The 23,448-nt window shown below is 37.9% G+C and overlaps 2 protein-coding genes across 6 annotated transcripts in view; both read left to right on the plus strand.

Moving 5' to 3' along the window:
• Window positions 1-23,448, plus strand: part of LOC119690624 (sodium channel protein 60E-like) — a 146,350-nt gene that overhangs the window by 82,231 nt on the left and 40,671 nt on the right. For all 5 annotated transcript variants that reach the window (XM_048627963.1, XM_048627964.1, XM_048627965.1 and 2 more), the window contains exon 4: window positions 9,450-9,658. In XM_048627963.1, coding sequence (XP_048483920.1) covers window positions 9,450-9,658 — 209 coding nt within the window. The remainder of the gene's footprint in view (window positions 1-9,449; window positions 9,659-23,448) is intronic.
• On the plus strand, window positions 17,891-19,800 carry LOC125490023. Its single transcript, XM_048627985.1, has one exon. The coding sequence runs from the start codon at window positions 18,143-18,145 to the stop codon at window positions 19,046-19,048; it is 906 nt and encodes a 301-aa protein (XP_048483942.1). The 5' UTR covers window positions 17,891-18,142; the 3' UTR covers window positions 19,049-19,800.

Raw genomic sequence — 23,448 nt, forward strand, 5'->3', positions numbered from 1 at the left:
AATCTATAAGTGCCAGTGGACCAGTATTATGTGTAAAATTTTGGGGTGATGGTGGAACATCCTCTAGCCAGTAGAACTGACTACTTTAAACTCGTAGCCCATATAATTTTGTGTGATTCCATGCCTGTTGGCGGTTATTAATGATAGAATTTAAATTTAATCTGTTAGGATTTAATCATCCTTTAATAAATAAATTATAGCAATTTACGTTACTTTATTCAGATTTGAGGATTATACCAAAACTTTTACAAAGAGCTGAAAACTTGAGAAGTTTCAAAACTGTAACTTTAACTAAATAAAGGAGATATTCCTGAACCGACTCTTGCTGAAAAATTCCTAACTTTAGCGCAAAGAGATAAAAAATGCATCGCAGGAATACCAGTTGGTACCTGGTTCGTTTCTGAATATTAATTAAGTTTAGCTGGGTGTATAATATTGTATTTTAGTATTAAGTTACTTTGTTTAGTAATTAACATGGGTAGGCTGGATGTAAAAGGGTAATGATTTTGGAGCTGAGTAGTAAATAAACAATTTTATTATTTTAAGAGCGGATCGCTTGGCAAATAATGCGTCAATTACGGGCACATACATAAATATAATACCGTGTTATTCAGAAGTTCTACCTAGGTATAAAAAAGAAAGTCACAACAAATGGAAAACACATTTTGATGAAAGATCTTGTGAAAAGGGCATATGGTACAGAACAATGCAAAGCGAACCACCTCACATTCCTTGGTTTGCCAATCTAAATTTAGATAGAAGATATTTAACAATAGCTTTTAGAATTCGATCAGGTCATATCCCGTTTAATAAATTCAACTTTTTGATGAAAAAAAACGAAAGTCCAAATTGTAATGTCTGCAGTTCCGTAGAGGATATTTATCATATTTTAGTAGAATGCCGCCGGTATACGAACTTAAGACAAACATTACAAAATCAGTTAAAAATAAACTTTGTTGATGTAGGTATTCTACAAAGTTATTTATCTGAGCCTAGCAGTAGTGAAGCAATGTACGTGTATAAATATGTTAAACACTGTACATCCTTAAGATTAGATTCTACATTGTAAGCGTAAGTTAAGTCTTAGAATAAGTTACGATGGGACTGTCATGTTCATGTATGATCAAAGTCTCTAAATAAAATAAAGATTTAAAAAAAAAATTATTTTAAGTTTAACAAACAATAGTACATTATATTTATACAATATAAGAACAAATTTTCAACCACAACCCAATTCACATTTAACAAAATATCTCAAAAACTAGCACCAATAAAAACCATTGTAATTTCATCCAGGCTTACCTCGGGGCTGTATTAAAATTTGCTACAATAACGCACGACACTTTCTCCCCCTCTATTTTATATCCTGAACCGTAAACAATACGGTGTGTTTCTGCCTGGCCGTATGGTAATGTAGCGGTAGTACTATAGTTTGCTGGCGTCAGCATTGCGACATGGAGGCATGACGTCACCCCTCCCCGCCCCCGCCGCCCCCGCCTGTAGGCCCGCACACCTGTGCTAGGATAGCGGAGGCAGGGTCATGCTTATAAAAGACTAGCTTAAATGAACACCGACTTTGCTATTTATTGATATTTTTTATGGACAGATGGATGTACGAATTATGAAAGCCATTTTTAATATGGTAACGACGAGTTGCTATTTGGCAACGCAACAACGATGTATACCTACCTATATAAACTGACATAAATTATTACTAAAGGCTTGAGGTAGGAATGCAACTTTTCAAATTAATTTGGCGGGTCAAACTGCCGTGCGTCAACAATAACTCCATTACAAGTATATGTATGCTAATAGCATTGACTTATATAGAAATCATTGACTCAGAGTCAGTAATAATGCTGTATGTTCTCACGCTACTGTATCGCCTCTGTACCGAGTACCTACGCCGCGCTCTGACCGCCGACCGCTCAATCCTTTGAAGTATCACATTTACATTATACTTTAATTTCCACAACCCAACACTTTATTCTCGGGGTGAATTCACAGATTCAACTTTATTATTTTTGGGTCTCTCATTAGAGGGAATCTTTATCTATGTAATGACGTGCCTTTATGTTCTGTTTTGGAATATCCAAGGAATATCACATTAGAATGTAATTGTTTTTGTGTGTGCAGTGTGAAGATGTCAGTATGTTACATTTTTATATAAATCGTATCTACTTACCATACCACATTGGAAATATAGTAGATCGTAATGTTGACTTTCCTGATTAAAACTTAAACTTCACCTAAAAAAAAGAAATGAAAAAAAATATTACTTAAAAATTAAAGCAGTCTTTTTTTACGAACAAAATAACGTAAAATTTAAAATTAGTTCTTTTTAGAATAGAGCTTCAAGTGTTGTATAAAGGTATCCATAGTTTATTCAGTATGATACAGTTATTGAGCAGACTGCTCAAGGCCTCTTCGCCCGCGCTCCGCTGGAGTATCACAAAATTAATTGGACCATGTGTCACGTAGCGGTTACCCACTACTTCGCCGTTGCCAACGCTAAAGATATTAAGCCACAGGACATCACTGGTCTGAGATAGATGGCTATACAAAGTGCCTAGCGATTTTGTTACTTGTTACCGCCCGAAGTAAAAATAACTAGGTAATGAAGATGAAATAGTAAACGCAGGGGAATTCCTAGCGGAAACAGTTAGTTTTTTCAACAATTTAGAACGTTGTTTTTACTTTTCCTGTAATAAAATATCCCGGTTTTTGTATAGTTGAAAAAACATTGACAGTCCTCGTAAAAACAAATGTTCTTAGCAATTAAATAATTGAATTTTACCTATTCTCTTTATAACTATTTTGGATGTATCATGTGCCTACGAGCCTACGGCCTAGCCTGCCTTGTATATACAAAAATATAAAATATACTTACTAAAATGTAAAATACATTTGAGGTGAAAAGTACACAGCTATTAATATCTTACAGACAGCATAATTATTCTAAGAAGTCGCTCTTGAATTTCAAATTAACTTGGTTTGTGAAAGCGGAGTCTCTACCTCTTGTGTTGAAGAATCCATAATAAATCGGTGTGTTTGTTAATACGAGCTTCTTACCGTTTCAGAACGAATTTCTGTTCGGGGTATGCCCTCTTTAGCTATTTCTGTTTGTACTGTTTTGATGAAATTATATCAGGTTCTAAAACTGGCACTTCAATAATATAATATAATATAATATGCTCATTTATTTTTGAATCAAGTAGGCGTTGGCATACTTTTGAAATCTTCATACTTTATTCATTGAAGTATATTTTTATATACCCATTTTATTATGCAAGTAATCTTTCGTACACTTGTAAACTGAATGTACAACAAAAATACTTATACGTTCGACAACCCTAACTTTCGAACAAAAAATGTTGAAGAAATCTTCATAAACATACAAACTCTTAACCCTTCGGTGCAGCCGCAAGGTGTGTCACACAACTCACACATGTGGGTCAAGCGGCGCTGCTCGAGAGCTTCTAATTTGAGACGTGTGTGCAGATGCAGGGTTAAGTCCCGGGGGGACTCTCACTATTCTGTGGGCTCCTGGTAGCTTGAAGTAAACACTAGGAAACATGCCTATGGAAATGGTAGTAGTCTTCACTTACGATGTTAATGTATTAATAGGTAAGACTATGGATTTAGACATTATGGGCCTTACCACAAAAACTTAGACAGTATTTAACAGGTGTTTAGCGCTGTAAAACGCATACAAAATCTGTCAAATTTCGTTTTAAACAGTGTTTAAAGTTTATTTTGGTAGCACAGTATACGTTTAAAATAATGTGCATTAACGACCGGTTTCCCAAATTAATCACCTTTATTCATGAGTAAAAACAAAAATCTTGAAAACTGACGGTAAGGTATATGAGTACGATGGTTATATTTGATTTAATATTTTGTAAGTAGGTAATAAATGTTTAAAAAATAAGAATTAGACTGGATACTTTTATGTTACGACTCAAAGTATGTAACACTATTAAAAACTAAAAATAGTACTAGACCACAGACATATTTGTAAAACATCCTGCTTAGACATAGTCTAAAATTAGAAACACTTATGTTTATGTGTATGACGGGACACATCTTGACCCATTTGTTCAAGGCACACCTGATGGAAGCTTTAGAGCTTAATCGTGGAGCTTAACTAAGCTTTGAGCGGCTGAAGGGAGGCTTGATTTATTATTAATACCGACTGCGACACTCTACTAGTCTACGTATAAATTGTAGATATTTCAAGTATAGTATATTTAAACTTCGTGTTTATATATCATGTACTTATTATTCTTCTTCTTCAGGTGCCATCTACTATCGTAGGTCGGCTATCATTATGGCCACTTGGGCCCGGGAAGTGTAATGATGTACTTATAGTGGAGTTATATAAAATTGTATTTTTTATGTTGACTCTACAGATTGTTAAGTACTAAGAGGTATAACGTTAAGGTATAATGTTAAGTACTATAAGGTGTAGGCTCAAGCTTTACAAATATCTACTCTATAACATCAAGTCAATGTCAGATGCAATTTGATTATGAAACTTGATGAAATTACTTACCACAAGAAGGCCCTCATGTGGAAGACGACCGGATGGCGCAGCGGTTAGCAACGCTGACTCTTGTGCCGAAGGTCCCGGGTTCGATTCCCGGTCGGGGCAGATATTTGTTTAAACACAGATTGGGTCTTGGATGTGCCCGTAAAATGGCAATAGGCCCGCCCCCTATTACATTGGGACTAACATAAACACTGGCGAAAAGTAAGTGCAGCAATGCACCTCTGCCTACCCCGCAAGGGAGTACATTAGTACAAGGTGTGAGTGTTTATATATATATATATATAAGAAGAAGGCCCTCGTCTGGAAGACAGCGTCGTGACAAAATACATAGTTTTCAACATGACTAGTCACCGCCCCGGGTGCAAAAGGCCGGATGTTACGGCCGGATCACTGAATTTCAGGATAACATTTATTTATTTAATCTTTGACGCACACGTGTGGAATAAATACATTATTTATGATGGTCATATTGAATTGAAACTGATATGATATAAAGTATAAGAGTTAATGATAAGTATAACGGCGGGAATTTCTATAATAATAATTGAGTATTATACTTATTGTGGTCTGTAGATACATAAAATCAATAGCCAAATGTTATTTGCAATAGCACATCGCATTATCCACGAATATGTCATTTCTTCGATTGACATCTTTTAAATTTAGCAGACTTCAGCCCCTGTATCTATCTGTAAATATTAATTTACCAGCAATACAATAGGGATACAAACACTGCAAAGTCTAAAAAACAAAATTATTCGTAAACGAACACCTACATTCACAGTTTACAAAAAGCGTCGGTTTTGTGGCGCAATAAATTGCAGGACTCATCAGCACATCCGGTCCCACCCCAACCTACCATCTACAATATCCTACATAGCAATTCAACCCTTAACCCACACGCTTAAGGAGTACAATAGTGTGACGGTGATGTTTCCGCTTGAATTTGCATAAAGGTTTTGCCGTCTTGATACTTGAGCGTAGCCATTGACAGGAGACGCAGAGCCCTTTGTGGGACGCCCTCTGATTCGCGGATAACGTTGAATTTGTAACCGGAATGGGGAGCTCGGAAAAATCAGTTTAGCCCATTCCGGCTTAATGGAATACGTTTTATATTGTATCTAAAGTTGATATACGGTTCTGCATTACAGTTTATTGTACTTTCACTTTGTAACACATCCAAAATCTTTTTTTCCTCAGCCGTCTTCGTTTAATAACAATAAAAATGTTTTATAATATTATACCTGACTGTAGCCTTCGCAGTCCATAATTTTCTGCAGTATATTAAAAGAAGGGTATCCCTTTTTAATATTACATAATCTGTTGTATAGAGTACATTATACAGATATATAAGTTATATTGATACCCATTTACATGTCAGTACTTTTGTACGAGGAGACTTGAAATATATCTCAGAAGTGGACAACAATGGGCGAAGACAGCGACCGACAAAATCATTTCCCGGCAGTTTATTTCAACTCGAGGGCCTTTCGCCTCGCCATCGCTTATGTGGGCCTTCCCCAAATGTAGGATGGCTGTAATAAAATTAACATACTCATTTGAAACTCTGCTATATTTATTCACAAAAGAAAGTTTCGTAACATTTGGGACTCGAGCCTAAACAAATTTACCTACCTACGAGCGAGACGTGTCTTTTGTGTAACTAATAACAAATAAATATGTGCAGTTGCGACAGAATAAAACGTATTTAACTATATTTTTATATTAAACATCAACATTTTAAAAATACGCATACATATAGTTACATATGCAGGTACTCGAATTATATTCAAAACTTCCTATTTTCTGAAACCTAAAAGTTTTTGTACAAAACAATTCGTATCTCTTGTGTGTTCAGAGTTCACTAATTAGAAAAGTAATTTTCATTAGGCAAAATGCACGTACACAGAGTACACAGAAAATGTAACTGGTTCTACCAGTTCACAGAAAATAGCAGGATAGAATTGTAATATCGCAAACAGGATATGAACATTAACTGGTTTTGCTCATTTGCAACATTTAAGTACCAATTTCTCCATAGTCGATTAGAGTACAGTGCCACAAATCTTATAGAATCAAGAAATATTAGACATTTACGTGAGCTCTCACCGGAACAGATAAGTTTGTGGCACTATATAACCAGGTATTAGTGGTTGACTTTTGACACATCTGTCAATAATTTTATATGGAGATGACGTATAATTGATGAACCAATCCCTCGGTCGGATAGATAACCGACTAACTCCAACTGGAGAAATTGGCACTTAACATACATATGCTAACGAAGATTACCCCCGAAGGGGTGGTCAGAGGTGACTCGCAGGCTAGTCAGTAGTCACCCGCTTTTCGCTGTACATTTGTAGTCACGTGTTAGGTAGGTACATAAATGCAACATTTAAAATGGTTATAATTATTTAAAAAAAATATACATTCCGTTTCTACAGTCCCAATTGTTTTCTACCGTCAACGGTCACATTTTGAAAATATTAGGAATCAATTGTTTGTCCTCTGGGAATCAAAACTAGATATTTAGCTTGCCTAGACCGAGTAGCCTACCCCAGGTAGTTTCAGTTATCATGATAAATTTCACTTTTTTTTTCTACGAAAGCTAGATAAAGTTCATCGCGCGACTGTTCTTTTTTTAGGATTTTTCCTCCAAACTAATTTAAAATTCAGAACTATGAAAAACTGTTTCAGTTCCGTCTCTTTTATTTTTTCGAAAAGTTTAGCAAAGGTATTTTACCTTCATCTATGAATCGAATGTAATATGTATAATAAAACGTTGCTACTTTTCTGTGGAATGCAAAGACAAACTATCTGTAACTTATATTGATTTCATGTATATATATAGAAAACCAACCATATTTTATCATCTTGTTTTTCTAACAAAAAAGGAAAAAATATATCGACATACATTATCTATCACAATCACACTCACAATGCCTGTTATTATTTTCACCAAGGGTAGGTAAGCAGCGTCTCTTACACGGGCCAAAAATATGGCCTACTTGGTAAAAAAACTCATTTGTCAGATTGACTTGGCCCTCGCCATAAAGCCTGCTTCAGTGAACCTGTATAGGCACTCTTTATACGGAACCAGCGGATAAATATAATAGGTAATATCAGTCTGGATCCACAAAAGAATTCACCTGCTTATTAACTTTTTCTCCTCCGTCGAAAGTCACTCGTATAAGCGTGAGTCTTAACTTGATTGAACTTTTTTATACGATATTTTTCTGCCTAATAAACCGTTTTTCGATCGCTCACTACATAAATAATAATAATAAAAATATTAGTAGTTACATATCTTTGAATGTGGTCTGCTATATCTATTCTGCTGGTCTAGGTACAGTTCGTTTATGGTATGTACAAAACAATATGCGATTCAATGTTTATAAATGAAAAATTTAAAAACGCAGTCAGTATTAAGAAGTCGCCAAACCCCCTAAATATTTACAATGACAACCATAAATTTAATTCACTGAAGTATCCAGTTCTATCTAAAGCGGGATTCTCGACAATTTAAAGTGGACATGCCCGTGGCGCGCAACAATTTAGGGAGATTTAGGGAGTCAGAGGGACACAGAGTAACAAATTCATTCGCCATAACTGCGGTTGACGCGAGTGGCGAGTCCGGAGGTCCGGAGGGTCACAAAATGTCGCGGATTACTCGCCTGACAAGTTAGAAAGTTGGGGAAATCGTAAGCAGAAACGACATTTGCGTTGCTATGTAGAATAGCTTCAGAATAGAATAGCGTCCAGCCTTCTCGTGCGATTTCGCAATGCAGAATATTTATTTGATTATGGCTTAAAGCATACCTGTGCTGTAAGGTACGATTAGTGCATCATTCTATATGCTCTGACTATCATCCTAAAAAAATGTATATAATAAATGTACCTACCTATAAGTCCTATAATTTACGTCTGATGTTATTTTTGAAGCCATATTTTGTAATAATAATAATTCACGTAGAGGTAGAACATTATACGACCATAACACCGTGTTAAACACCGTCCCATCCGACCTTTTGGCTAATCGGAGTATTTTTAAAGAGCTATTCAGATAATTTAACTTTGTGGTTTATAATGCAAAAAACCTATAATGTGTACCATATAAAATACTGCATAAAGATTACCTCCTTATTATTCCACTGTTATAAGATATTTAAATTCAAATAGATGGATGGATTTGGATGTGCGACAGTGTACTCGTATGTTTCTTTGCCGCGCAAAAGGTTTTCCCATGGGAATTTTAGTATAAATAAATCTATTTACTGTATGTTATAATATATTTTTTTTTGCAATCGGTCCAGAGCCTATTCAATACAATCAAATCTTGTATTAATATTCGTGTAGATGTAGATTATATTTATTTGTCTCGCACATGAACACGCGCGTAACGTTAACTTTACTGCTACCGTACCACAGCCGACACATTCGCAATTAATAATCCTTATTTAGCGTCGCCTGGAAACATCAGTCAGATCCATACAAGTTACCTCAGAAGGGCTAGTACGGGGCGCATTTAAGACGTGACAAGAGTTTTGCATCGCGCTCACTCAAATCGCGCAGCCTCAAGAGCGAGCGCGACGGAGAACTCTTGTCACGTCTTAATAGCGCCCCGTGCTACAGGGCCAGATTTGACAAGCGAGCGACTCTGCTTATGGATGTTAATTGCGAATGTGCTTCAGTGGTACCCCACTGTATACCAAAGTTTAGCCCAAGTTTCACCATAGACTGTTAGATCATTAACACCCTGTTACATTGTTAAGTGTCATCATCTTCTTGACAGGTGTGACAAAAGTCAACTACTAATCCCTTGTTATGATCTAACAGAGAATGGTGAAACTGGGTCTTAACCTACTAAAGCCTACTAACCTCTACCCGTTGTCTCCAGACGTTCTGCGTGGTCTCGAAGCGGTTCCGCAAGAACTACATCCACCGGTTTACGGCGACCAGGTCGCTGTTCTGGTGGTCGCCGTGGTCGCCGGTGCGCCGCGCCTGCGTGTACCTGTCCACCAACCAGTTCTTCGACTACATCGTCATGGCGACCATCTTGTTCAACTGCGTGTTTCTCGCTATGAGTGAGACGATTGAGGAGGCTGAGTGAGTATTTTTGTTCTAAGGCTTATGAGTACACTCAGAAAGTAATAGTTTTTCTGACTAAAGTTTATGAGTTCATAGTAATAGTTTTTTTCTGAAATTTTCTATATTTTTTGATGGCTCATATAACTTGGTTTCAATGTGCGCAATTTTTGATTACATACAGCGTATATGAAGTCAGAAAATACATGTGAATGCTAAAATGTACAAAGTGGATAATGGATATGGTAGGATATTGGCATCTTTAAGCCCCATGACTACTGATACTGACTAAGGACTACTGAAAAACAGTAATAACCAGTTTAGGCGACAGGTTTTCCGACACTAGACCGTTGAAAGTAAACGTATTTACACGAATGAAACTGTCTCTGACCCCTTAGCATGAATTTTCATCGTGAACGTGAAATAGAATTCATCGAGTAATTTTGTATGAAAATACGAACAGCGCCCTTGGCGATCGGTAACAGAACTAAAACTTTCCTACAAAATTCATCGAGTAATTTTACTTCACGTTCACGATGAAAATTCATACTAAGGGGTCTGATATTTAGCGACAAATAAAAAAAACGATAATATCCGTCCTCATTTAGCTCCGACACAAACTTACTGAACTCCCCCTCCATTCCCACATTGTAAAACTACACCTCGCCAACCCAAATAATAAAAGAAAAGCTGAAACTCTTTGTCCCCTCACCACACGAAGCAGATATAATATTTCAGGGCACAAACTGCAATTGTTCCACTAACAAGAGCTGTCAATTTGTAAAGCTACGGCAGCATTTCATATCTTCACGTGTGTTATAAATGTGGCCGTATTGTTCCACTATGAGGAGTGGGAGTCGGGAGATATATCGATGAACATTAAACTGTGCAGTGGCTAAGATGAATTTGTGTTGCGTGGGATGCAGTGCACTGATGCGGTTTGATAGATGACTCTATTCCAAATGTAATATACTGTTGGAGATATACGATTCAGATTCTGAGATTTCGTGCATGCCTACCAAAGTGTTAGGTACTCTTTAAGCTTTGGTTAAACAACAAAAGTTGTTCAGAATGACCCTATGAGTCACCTTTCAGCTTACTTTGTACACCTTTTGTAACAGAATGTCTATAAATTAACTTACCGTCTGCTTGGACTAAAATCAAGTGGCAAAACTTTTACTATTTGGTATTACAAGATTTTATATTTAAGAATTTCGAGGTTCTCCTGGCATAGAATTTATGACTATTATTAGCATAAAAAATGTATAAGTTAGATGCGATCTGGGCTTGAAGTCATTGCCCCCTACCTGATTAAGACAATAATCTTAACATTATTCTGTAGCTAAATTGTTTTCATTTAAATAAACGACTTTTAGAATGCGATGAATAAGTCCACAAGTTATTGTTGAAGTGGTACTTTGTCTAGACCTATTATAGAGTATCCAATTTGTAGAAATGCTGAACGACAGCGTTTATTAATAATCCCATTCATTCCAGCCGCCATTGTTGGGAATCATTGTACTACCAGCCGAAATTATTCGTCTTCAATTCATCTTCGAATCGCCTATTAATCTTTGTTACTATTGATTGCTTATACGAGTAGTTATCTTTGTTACTATTGATTGCTTATACGAGTAGTAGGCACGTGGGACTCGGAAGTATTGCGACGCTAAATATTGTACTACCAGCCGAAATTATTCGTCTTCAATTCATCTTCGAATCGCCTATTAATCTTTGTTACTATTGATTGCTTATACGAGTAGTTATCTGGGAAAACTGTTATTGTTACTGGAATAATAGAAATTCAGTAGTTATTTTATTTGATATACAATCAATATACATGACTTGCGATCGAGGAGATAGGTGCTGTAGTCATGAATTAAATAAACTACTGGTGTATACCATACCATATGTAAAGTGTGCAAGGGTTAATCCCTTGCACACTTTACATATACTCATTCATGATTTTATAATGGCGAGCTGTGCTATTATTCTACTCAATCAGTATTATTATTCATAATAAATGGTTTTTTCCCATCAAATAAAACTGTACATAGGCTACATTTATGCTCATAGCATTCTCTTCTAGTTATCCTTTGAAATCATTGTTAGCCGATGTAGGGATGTCACTTATTTTTTTCTTTTTTCCATTTTCTCCATGCTTGCCATTTAGGTCATTAGCTGAACAGTCGATACCGTCGCATATTACATAATTGAACAATTCGATGTGCAAATAAAGCCACTTTTCATACTGACAACTATTAAACGTATCTTCACTGGATGAAATTTCTGGTAGAATTTACGCCTGAAAATGTGGTCAACAGTGTGGAATGCGTTTGAGTTATGCTCATAGCGATAATTCCTGGTTTATAGTCCTGCCAGAGACGTTTTCTCATTCACTATAGGATCGGGTACAATGTTATTGGGTTAGATTTGAGTTAGTCAATTGTGGCGACGTCAACAGGCGCTGCCAAATATGTACTTCATAAACTATGAATAATGGTTATTTGCTGTGAAATGAAAATCATGGTGTCTCTAAAATATCTCATAAATCTTACAACTCAGACATAAACATTTTACTGAGAAATTACATTCAAAAATGTAACTTAAATAAAAAAAAATAGTAAATAATTTTATTTTCCCTTTAATTTGATACTTTTTCTAACTGAATTAGTCCTTAGTAATGACATAATAGGAATCTTTCAACTTTCTGAAACAATTTACTTATTAGGTAATTTCCACCCAAGTACCTTTGAAGGCTGTTTTCTGCAAATAATACCCCATTAAGCAATAGTTTATTTTTATTTTAATGTTATTTTGGAACCTAGCGGAGTTTTTAAAATTAATAAGGGACCATGAGAATATCTATTTCAATTTTTAATTTCAAGTTGAAAATTCAGAGCAGTCTAGCTCGATGATATAATTTGAACTTTCGATATAAAAATAACTAACTTACATTACAGCTAGGAAGCTGAAACTTTTATGGTTAAAAGAACAACTTAAGAGGATGACACAAAAATAAAAAAAATATTTAAAAAAGTTATCCAAAAAAGTAATAAAACATAATTGATCCACTGAGGTCGATTTTCGTAGAAAATTAGTTAAAAAAATCATAACTCCTAAACTACTAAAAATTGCTGAACATACATGGGGGTGATTTGGCTACCCCTTGACCTAAGGAAGCAAACATTTTCCTTTGGACGTCACTCTTTGGGCCACCCTGTATAACCGAACGCCAGGCGCGAAGGCGTTCGCGAGCTGGCGTTCTTCTGGTTGACAGAAGAAAAAGTGGCGATCCCTTTACGATACGGTCACCATTATATGCGGTGGCCATTATAGTTAACATAACAGCATTTCACAACCTCAAACAGTCACAACAAAATACGTCTAGTTATATTCAACAAACTTTTACCATGTTTGTTTACTCGTATATAAAAGGGTGTATTTCCAGAATTTAAACCGATTCGATGAAGTTATACCGTTCTCGTATCGCCGCAAGTTAATCTAACGCCGAGTTGTAAACTCGAAACCAACGAACGAACCGACCGGAAACGGCCGCTAAAACAACTGGAACACTTTAAAACGTATATAAAATGCACTCGCAAATGGTGGAAAACAAACGCCCCTCCATTCGAGCGTTTACTTTCAAATTGCTGTATTACATTTACACGACCATTCAATTTGCTGTGACAAGTCTGGCTACGCTTTAAGATAACAGCTACGCCATTTTGTGACTCAATAATCGTTTTCGTTTAATGTTTAGTTTGTTTTTGCATCGACGTGAGTTATTGTTTGAAAAATGCAGTGTATAACCATACCTAATCAAGTTATTAATAGCAATAGTCACTAAAGAGGTTTTTAGGTTTTTTTTTGCCTTTTTGATCCATTTACATCTCAAATAGTTTGATATTAGAAAATATTAGATAAGTACATCAACTAATTTGGTATCAATTTATTAGACACATTATTTAAAACTAAATCTAAATTAATTGTCATACCATATTGAACCCATACAGTCGGAATGCTAAACATATACACGCAACTATAAAGGTACCTGTACAATCGTTTATGACACGGTGAATGCAGCCAGCAGGTGCGGTCCGGCGCGACATCGCCGCGCGGAGAGATAAAACGTGACGTGGGCCCTAACGAGTGCCGGCCAAGGGGTCACTTAAGATTACGAAAAAAAACGGTGATCAATTTACAGGTCGAGTCGTAGTCGTACTCGGGCACGAAGGGTTTCTAAATTAGCGAGTGTGGGCAATGTGTATTATAAGAACGAGTCAGTGAATTTCAATTTATATGTATTAAAGCGTCATACTATACCGACATATTCTATACAAAATTTTTTCTAAGCCTTAAGAACTCATAAATTTTTAGTTCAAATTTCAACTTGAGGTCTGGTGCCCTAAAAACGAAGTTCCGAAGCGCTGCTGTACACGATAACTTCGAGATATCTCGTTGAATTAAAAACGATATGCGCATACCGACATGCATGACAGCTCTTGCTCGCTCGTTTTTCTAGAAGCTAGAGTGACCCTCCAGGTACATGCTGACATGCCCCCGATGTAGGTTAATGCGGTGTCGGGTTATTATTAAAATGATATTACAGGATAAGCGACGGAGAGGCTATTTTCGTGTTTGCGTATGCGGGAGGCGACGGCGGTTGGTAGAGATGTTTTTAAGCGACGTTTTACGAGCTTGTGACAAACTCAATAACGTTGGGTAAAGTGACTGACATACATTTTATGCTGTATTTTATAATCTTCTTCTAGTCTTAATACTCGTAAGTGGGGCTTAGGACTACATATATTATTTTCCACGCTTCCCTTTTGTGAGTCGTCTCCTTCCATTTAGGTCCTCGATAGCCCTAACCTCTTAATATCCGCGTCCATAGTCCTTCTTCAACTCAATACGGATCTTTCAGATCTGTTTTTTCCACAGGGCTGTGTTTTATAATATGAGAAATTATCGCATTGCATATAATATTGGTTACAACAGATAAAACGTATATGTTTTAGTCAGTAACCAAAATAAATCATGGCTCAAAAGATTGACCCGATTCTCAAATAAGAGAAAGAGATATTTTCCGTTACCCTACCATTTATTGTACTTAATAGAAATATTTTCTGTAAGCCTTCAGTTAGATATTATGTTAAAAATGTCCTAGTCAACTTCTCTTTAGAATGATATCACGTCCACCTTTGAAATGCTACATGAGAATGTAGGTATGTAGGAGGGTGTAACGTGCTTAAAGTGAGTCCAGTTATTCACCGCTGGCTATACCTATGTGTATATGGAGTCAGGAGTCAAAGCTATCTGACGTGACCGGAATTCTTATTACAAGTGCATCCTGTATGTGATACTGTTCATTCATGTTAACCTAGTAGTCCATTTGAGTTTGTGTACTAAGTACCTAAAATGATAATTTGGTCCTGAAGGGAATACAAGGGTATGATTTATATATGGTAAAACAAGCTTGAAATACTTACAATGATGAATAATTTAGTTAAGCTATTTAGGTCATTCATTGAGATAATTAGGTATTTCGCAATTAACGCATTGTAAAATGAAAAATAAAATTAGAAGAAGACACGATTGAAAACAATAATGGGAGAGAACACTAATTACAATTAACTACAAAGATTGTTTATTTCTTTGAACAATGTAATTGAGTTGAATGTAATTTTCTTAATGTTATTATTGAATGACCATTACAAATTTTCTCTAAATCAACTTATTCTGTATTTATGAAATGTTTCGACTCCATCGGATCATATTGTGGAAGTACGATATAGAGCACGAAGTGTGTTAGCTATTTGTGTGTGTTGTGTATGTATGTGAAAAGGGCGGCGACGTGATATGACTTATAACACATAGTCAGATTGAACTGCATTGAAAATGAGGTAGAGTTGATGCATGCATGATGATGTGACCCGTTACTAGCAAGTACATGTGATCAATATTTATGTGCCGGAATTTCAGCAATATACTATATTTATAAATATATAAAGGACAACAGTTTATTTAGCAATTCACAAAATTATATATACCTACGTGAAAAATAGAACGTTGACAAAAATAAAACATAGTGCATAAAATATGAGTTGTTTGGTGGCCAATCTAATTAGACACTCAACATCTGTGTTATTTCATTAACTAATTTCGTGTAACAGCTGTTCAAAGTGGCCATAAATCCTAATTCAAGTTAAAATATCATTAGAAATTGTGATAATATACCCTATTCCAACCGTAACATATTAATATTTTATTCAAAACCAGTAATATTTTAGTAAGAAAGCTCATAAGAGCATGCAGCCGCTAAAGTTTAAAAGTCAAACTGCAAAATGTCTGGAACGAGCGGTCAAGCTGCGGGTAGAATGTTAATACACTTCGCCGAGACTTGCGCAGTAACAAATTGTTATGTTACGACCATGATGCTGTTGCAGAATAGAATATTATTCTGTGCTGCTGAAGTCAATTTTCAGTTAGTGTTTAAAATTTTAGAGCATTTTGCTCTTGCAAAGCTTAGTATATAAACTTATCAATGGTAGCGATACTGCATGTACGGATTTTAAATTGGTATTTCTAATCATAAAATTCTTTGTTCGCAGTATTGGCTGCGTAAATCTTATTTTCCACATTCCCATTCTTTTTTACAATACTTTCTTAAGCAATTTAGTATAATATATACGTAAAAGTATGTATATAGCCAAAATATTAAAACACATTTAATTTACAAAAAAAACAATGTTTTTATTCGATATGCAATATGAAAGCATCAAGTAGTAAATTCACATTTGGTATAATACAAATGACATAAATGTGTTCGGTATTTCATTCGAATGTGTCCGCGTGCTTTATTTATTATTATGTTAATTCGGGGTGGGTTTTTTGTTCATTTACAATATCGAGATCGCCAAATTTTGCTTTATGGTATTGCAAAGTAGACATCCATATTTTACAATCCGTAGTCGCACCTAGCCTGAAGGCGAAACAATTTACCGCAATTTACACAAATCGCACATTTCGGAAATACATACAACATTGAGCGACAAATAACAAGGCAAATATTACTGCGACTTCTGTTTTGTTCTGTCAATATAAACGTGAAATCCGGGCTAAACGTGAACTTTGACATACATTGCGTAAATGTCATACACTCGCTGTCGCAAATTAATCACGCATAAACTGACATGCGATCATTTATCATTGTCGCTAAATGTCAGCGACAGACATCACATCAGGAAGAACTCCTCGATGACATAGCAATAGTGGTGGCGCTCAAGCTTGTATGTTTTGATGCGTATTATCGAAGGATAAGTATACTCGATTAGAGCATATCGCGTCTTGATATTGTTGAGGTGAGTGATTACTATTGGAGCGACGTGAGTATCCATAGGTTTACTAGTTTAATGTAGTTAGATATGACGTAGGTATATAAATAAACCAAACTGAATATTTGAATTGCTCAGAATCGCTCAAATGCAAAATTTATAGGATTCTTTCCACAATTTGCAGACACAGGGACGCATTTTATCATCACAACCCATCACGGCCCCGTAACGCAAACATTGTAAGACATTATTTGTTATTCACGTTTCATAAATATTATTCACTTTATTTAGGGCATAATTGAAACCCCCGCACCGCACCGCGTACCCGCAAGGCGGATTAACTGATAAATTGAGAAGATACACCGTAATTAATCCGTTGAGGGTGAGGCCATGGTTAGCCCTTGTATCAACAGCTCCATAGATTGATAAGAAATTGGATCATTTTGTATTTCATCTTAAATGCTAATTCAGTGACTGGGTTATTCGATATTGGAGAATTTCATTGATGCAAGATAATATTATTATTTTTATGGTATAAAATGTCCCCTCGCAAAACAGCAAACAACGCTCGTTAAATTAAATATAAATTTACCTCTCACAAAAAAACAGGTATTACATACCAATTTACGCAGTTTACATTATAGCTCTTTTAATAATAACTAACTAGATCGTAGCTCTCTAGTGTAGGCTGGACTTGATTTAAATTATATTTTGTTTGGTAGTCTCACGCCCCGGACAGGCAACCAGGCGCGAGAAAGTCCCTTGGGCTTATTCAACCTGGCCCTGTAGCACGGGGCGCTATTAAGACGTGACAAAAGTTCTCCGTCGCTCTCGCTCTTGAGGCTGCGCGATGTGAGTGAGCGCGATGCAAAACTCTTGTCATGCCTTAAATGCGCGCGGTACTAGCCCTTCTGTTCAAGCTGTGGGCGTTCACGCACACACACATATGTAACTAATGATGTAACGTCAGTCGGTTGTAGAGACGCACTTAGCTCTCACGTGCGCAAATAAATGTGATCAATAAATAAGAACACGCATTTCATTTCGGGTCACCACTCCTCCTTCTGGTAATTAGGGAAACAACCCTAAAGTGGTGACCCCGACGTGATCTAGCATTTAGTGAGTGCAGAACATTATTATTTTTTGGACTAATTGTGAGTGCAGCAAGATGTACCCGGCAGGCCACCCTACCGCCGCCGCCGGTGGAGTCGGCGGAAGCGACCCATCTAAAGCGAACATTCAAGTGCCTGTGCTGTCACCCCAGGAAGTACCTACCCCCGCGCGCAGTGAGGTGGAATCCATCTCGCTAGCCTCCAGGGTCAGCGAGTTCTGGCCTGATCAGCCACGGGTCTGGTTCGTCAGGACTGAGGCGATCCTAGGGCCACAGAAGTTGAGCGACGAGGCTCGCTTCGATCTAGTTGTGCAGAAGCTGGGCAAGGACGTCGTCAACCACGTCACCGACATCCTGATCAACCCGCCACCAACTAAGAAGTTCGACACCTTGAAGCAGCGTCTTCTTGCGATCTACGAGGAGTCACACAATCGCCAGATCGAGAAGGTGATCAGCGAGTTCGAGCTGGGCGATCAGAAGCCGTCCCAGCTACTACGGCGCATGCGAGAAAAGGCGATGAACAAGTTCCCGGACGAAACCCTCAGCGTGATCTGGCAGAACCGTCTGCCCAAACAGGTGCGCGCAGTCCTCGCAGTTTCAGCGGTGACCGACCTCGAGGACCTGGCAGCCGTCGCTGATAAGGTGATGGAAGCTACAGGAAGCCAGCACGTATCGGTCGTGTCGCAGCCGCAGCAACCCAGCACATCATTCGACGTCTCTCTCGTGATGGCCGAGATTGCGAAGATAAACGTGAAGCTGTCGGGTATGGAACGGTCACGCAGGAACGACAGACCTAGGAATCGCTCAAGGTACCGTAACACGTTCCGTAATACGTCCCGTAGCTCATCGCGTAATTCACCCCGCCGTCGACCCGACAACTGGCTCTGCTTCTACCATCATCGCTTCCGGGAGAACGCCCAAAAATGCTCGTCACCCTGCGCCTGGAAAAAACCGGAAAACTGAATGGCATACATGCGACGGTGGACGCATGTGCCATTCTTCCCTGCCACCGACTATGCATCTCTGATTGGAACTCCGGATATCGTTTTCTGGTAGATACAGGAGCTAATGTCTCCGTACTACCGGCAACACGGAAGCAACGTTTACACGTGAGTTCGGACTATAAACTGTTCGCAGCTAACGGTACCGAGATAAAGACCTACGGTACTAAGACATTAGAGTTAAATTTAAGATTACGTAGACCTTATAGATGGGAGTTTATTTTAGCAGATGTCAAACAACCGATATTGGGTGCTGATTTTTTAACCCACCACAAATTATTAGTTGATCTATCAGCTCGAAAACTTATAGACCAGATGACTGATTTAAATGTTGTAGCTTCAGTAGAGTCCATAAAACACCCATCAATAAAGTCTACGAATGACCTTAATCAACCTTATCAAAGTATACTAACTAAGTATCCGCATTTAACCAAACCTATGTCATTCCGGGAAACTCCCCCGCACAATGTTATGCATTATATAGAGACGACCGGACCTCCGGTTCACGCTAAAGCCCGCCCATTGCCACCCCATAGGTATACAAAAGTTAAAGAAGAATTCCGTTTAATGCAGGAGATAGGTATCTGTCGACCTTCGAAAAGTGCATGGTCTAGCCCGTTGCATATTGTTCCTAAGAAAAACGGCGACATTCGGCCGTGCGGAGACTATCGACAGTTGAATGCAAAGACGAAGCCCGACAGATATCCTATTCCACGATTAGTTACAAGATTTCACATTTAATTTATCTGGTAAAAAGTATTTCTCAAAATTAGATATCAATCGCTCATATCATTGCATACCTATGGCTCCGGAAGACATTGAAAAAACTGCTATTATAACACCTTTCGGGTTGTTCGAGTTTCCCAGGATGACATTTGGATTACGTAACGCAGCCCAAACTTTTCAGCGCTTTATGAATTTCGTACTAGACTGTTTAAACCAAGAGCCCCGTTGTCAAACCGGAAGCCACGCTAAACCTACTTCCGATTTTGTATTCTGTTATATCGATGACGTCATAATTGCATCGGACACCGAGTCGCAGCATAGGGATCATCTTGAGTTAGTCTTTGAAAGATTACAGGAATTCGGTCTTACTATTAATTTATCAAAATGTAGTTTTGGTCAAGAGAAATTAGAATATTTGGGTTACGAGGTCAGTACTGAAGGAATTAGGCCACTAGCAGAAAAGGTGCAAGCAATCACAAATTTTCCGAAACCCCAAACAGTACAAGAACTAAGACGTTTTCTAGGTATGGTTAATTTTTATCGTAATCATTTACCTAACGCAGTTACGTACCTATCCGAGTTGAATAAATACCTAGGCTCGTCCAAGAAAAACGATAAGTCGCCGGTCGCATGGACGGAATGCGCTGAGGAGGCGTTCGAGCAATGTAAACTTGGCCTTCGACAGGCCGCTACATTGTCGCACCCAGACGCGCACGCGGAGCTCGCGATGATGACCGATGCCTCGAACACAAGCGCCGGAGCGGTTTTGCAACAGAAAATCAATAACGTATGTCAGCCTCTAGGATACTTCTCTAAAAAATTTACACAGGCCCAACAAAAGTACTCCACTTATGGGGTGCGTATTGCGACGTATAAAAACGAAATGTATAATTTCACATTAATAACGTTCACAACATATAATGAACGTTACGTATAACAACAAAATCTATATTTTCATAAGGTATAAGATTCAATTGGTATAACGTATATTTTATATAATATCAAAATATATAATACTTACGAGGAATAATATCAATTCGTATAACATACATTACGTATATCGTTTAAAATATATACTATCATTTAGTATAAAGTTCATAAAACATACTAACATACAATAACATAATCTGTGTTTAATTACCCAACACCGTCAAACCCCCTAGCACCAAAACCTAAAGATAGGTGCGACGACGAGCAAAGCGAGGAGGAGCGTGTTAGGTGCACATGTTCGTCGAAACCAAAGCGGAGCGCAGCGAATCGGAGCGGAGCGTCTCCCCACATAGCGTCAATAATAATAATAATGCCAAAATCCCTAGTACCAAAACCTAAAGATAGGTGCGACGACGAGCAAAGCGAGGAGGAGCGTGTTAGGTGCACATGTTCGTCGAAACCAAAGCGCAGCGCAGCGAAGCGGAGCGGAGCGTCTCCCCACATAGCGTCAATAATAATAATAATGCCAAAATCCCTAGTACCAAAACCTAAAGATAGGTGCGACGACGAGCAAAGCGAGGAGGAGCGTGTTAGGTGCACATGTTCGTCGAAACCAAAGCGGAGCGAAGCGAAGCGGAGCGGAGCGTCTCCCCACATAGCGTCAATAATAATAATAATGCCAAAACCCCTAGTACCAAAACCTAAAGATAGGTGCGACGACGAGCATAGCGAGGAGGAGCGTGTTAGGTGCACATGTTCGTCGAAACCAAAGCGGAGCGCAGCGAAGCGGAGCGGAGCGTTCCCCCCACATAACATCAATAATAATGAAAATACGATACGACAATATTTTATACTTTTTGTGCATTAAGTATACATTATGATAATTATATCCGTTGTAGAATATATGTTATAAACGTTATGCATTTTAATCGTTATATCAATTGAAATTAGACTTTTTGAACGTTATTCTTTACGAAATTATGTATTTAGTAATTATGCCTTTCGTTTGTTATGCACAGTGATCGTTATACTTAATAAATTTATATCATATGGGCGTATACCTTGTGAATGTTATACCATTCGTTTTTATACCTCGTATTACTTACCCCCACTTATGACCGCGAGTTACTAGCTGTTTATATGGCTATTAGGTATTTTAGGAAGTCATTTGAAGGTAAACAATTAATAGTTTATACCGACCACAAACCGCTATGTTACGCGTTTACGAAACTAGCTAAAGACGAAAGCGAAACACCACGACGTGCTAGATACCTGTCCTTTATAAGCGAATTCACTACGGACATACGACACATAAGCGGAGCGAAAAACAGTTTCGCTGATGGTTTATCGCGCATCGAGACCGTTCATAGCCCTTCAGTTTTAAATTACGAACTGTTGGCTGACGCACAAGTACAGGATGAATTTTTAACACGGTTATTAGCGAATAAAAATGCAGATAGTAAAATTAAATTAAAAAAGATTTATTTACCACATTGCAATACAGATATTTACTGCGAAATTTCTACGCCCTCAGCCAGACCATACTTACCGCAAAAGTTTAGACGCATTGTTTTCGATAGTTTACATAATTTAAGCCATCCTGGCATTAGAACCACCCGAAAAATTATTACTTCGAAATATTTTTGGGAAAGTATGAACCGAGATGTTAACGAATGGGCGAAAACATGTTTAGAATGTCAGCGAGCAAAGATAAACCGTCATACATCAGCACCTTTAGGTAGTTTTGAACCAGTTAAACGTTTCGAACACATACATGTAGACATAGTAGGACCACTACCTACATCCCCAGAGGAATATCGATACCTTGTCACGATTATTGATCGGACAAGTCGCTGGCCGGAAGCGATACCAGTTAAAGACATTTCGGCAGACACGGTAGCTAAGGTAGTCTACGATCAGTGGGTATGCCGGTACGGTGTGCCAATTTTCCTGACCTGTGATCAAGGCCGGCAATTTGAATCTCATTTATTCAGAGAACTAATGAAACTATTAGGAATACAAAGGAACCACACTACCCCCTATCACCCTCAAAGCAACGGCGCAGTCGAACGTTGGCACCGCTCTTTAAAAGCGGCACTTTCGGCGCGTCTGATATCGACGAAAGGTTCATGGGTAGAGCAGCTCTCGACAGTTCTTTTAGGCCTTAGAGCAGCCGGTCGCAGTGACTGTAACATTAGCGCAGCAGAAATGACATTTGGCCAAAATTTAAGATTACCAGGAGATTTTTATGACCCCTCCCCACAGAATGTATCAAGCGATAATTACAGCTTAGTCGAAAAAATACGGAATAATATTAATCAGCTTAAACCCGTTACTACCTCACATAGTAGCTTAAGGACGCGTTTTCAAAAATCTTCACTTCGATTTTAGGTATTGAGTCGTACTACTACATACGCACGGCTCCCACACACACAGTGGCATTATGCAAATCGTGAAATGAGAATGAGTATACTAAGATAACTTGATCATTTTAGTATTTGGTTATATTTTCGTAAACTACAATCTATAATCAAAAGGTTCTTGTCTCTCGAGGGGCTGATGAGAAGCAGGAACAGGGCGACTGGATCTCAATGATGGCAATAGCTAAGAACATCGAGATTGGGCTCATTCATTTAGTCTCAGGGTGCTGGTTTCAGGTGCGGTCTGGTGAGGGTCTGATGAGGAGCAGGAACATGGCGACTGGAT

This window comes from Plutella xylostella, chromosome 19 (genome assembly GCF_932276165.1).
Source record: "Plutella xylostella chromosome 19, ilPluXylo3.1, whole genome shotgun sequence".
In the NCBI taxonomy this organism is placed as follows: domain Eukaryota; kingdom Metazoa; phylum Arthropoda; class Insecta; order Lepidoptera; family Plutellidae; genus Plutella; species Plutella xylostella.

Excerpts from the sequence above, each read along its gene's own strand:
- LOC125490023 (XM_048627985.1), top strand. The coding sequence starts at position 18,143 with ATGTACCCGGCAGGCCACCCTACCGCCGCCGCCGGTGGAGTCGGCGGA.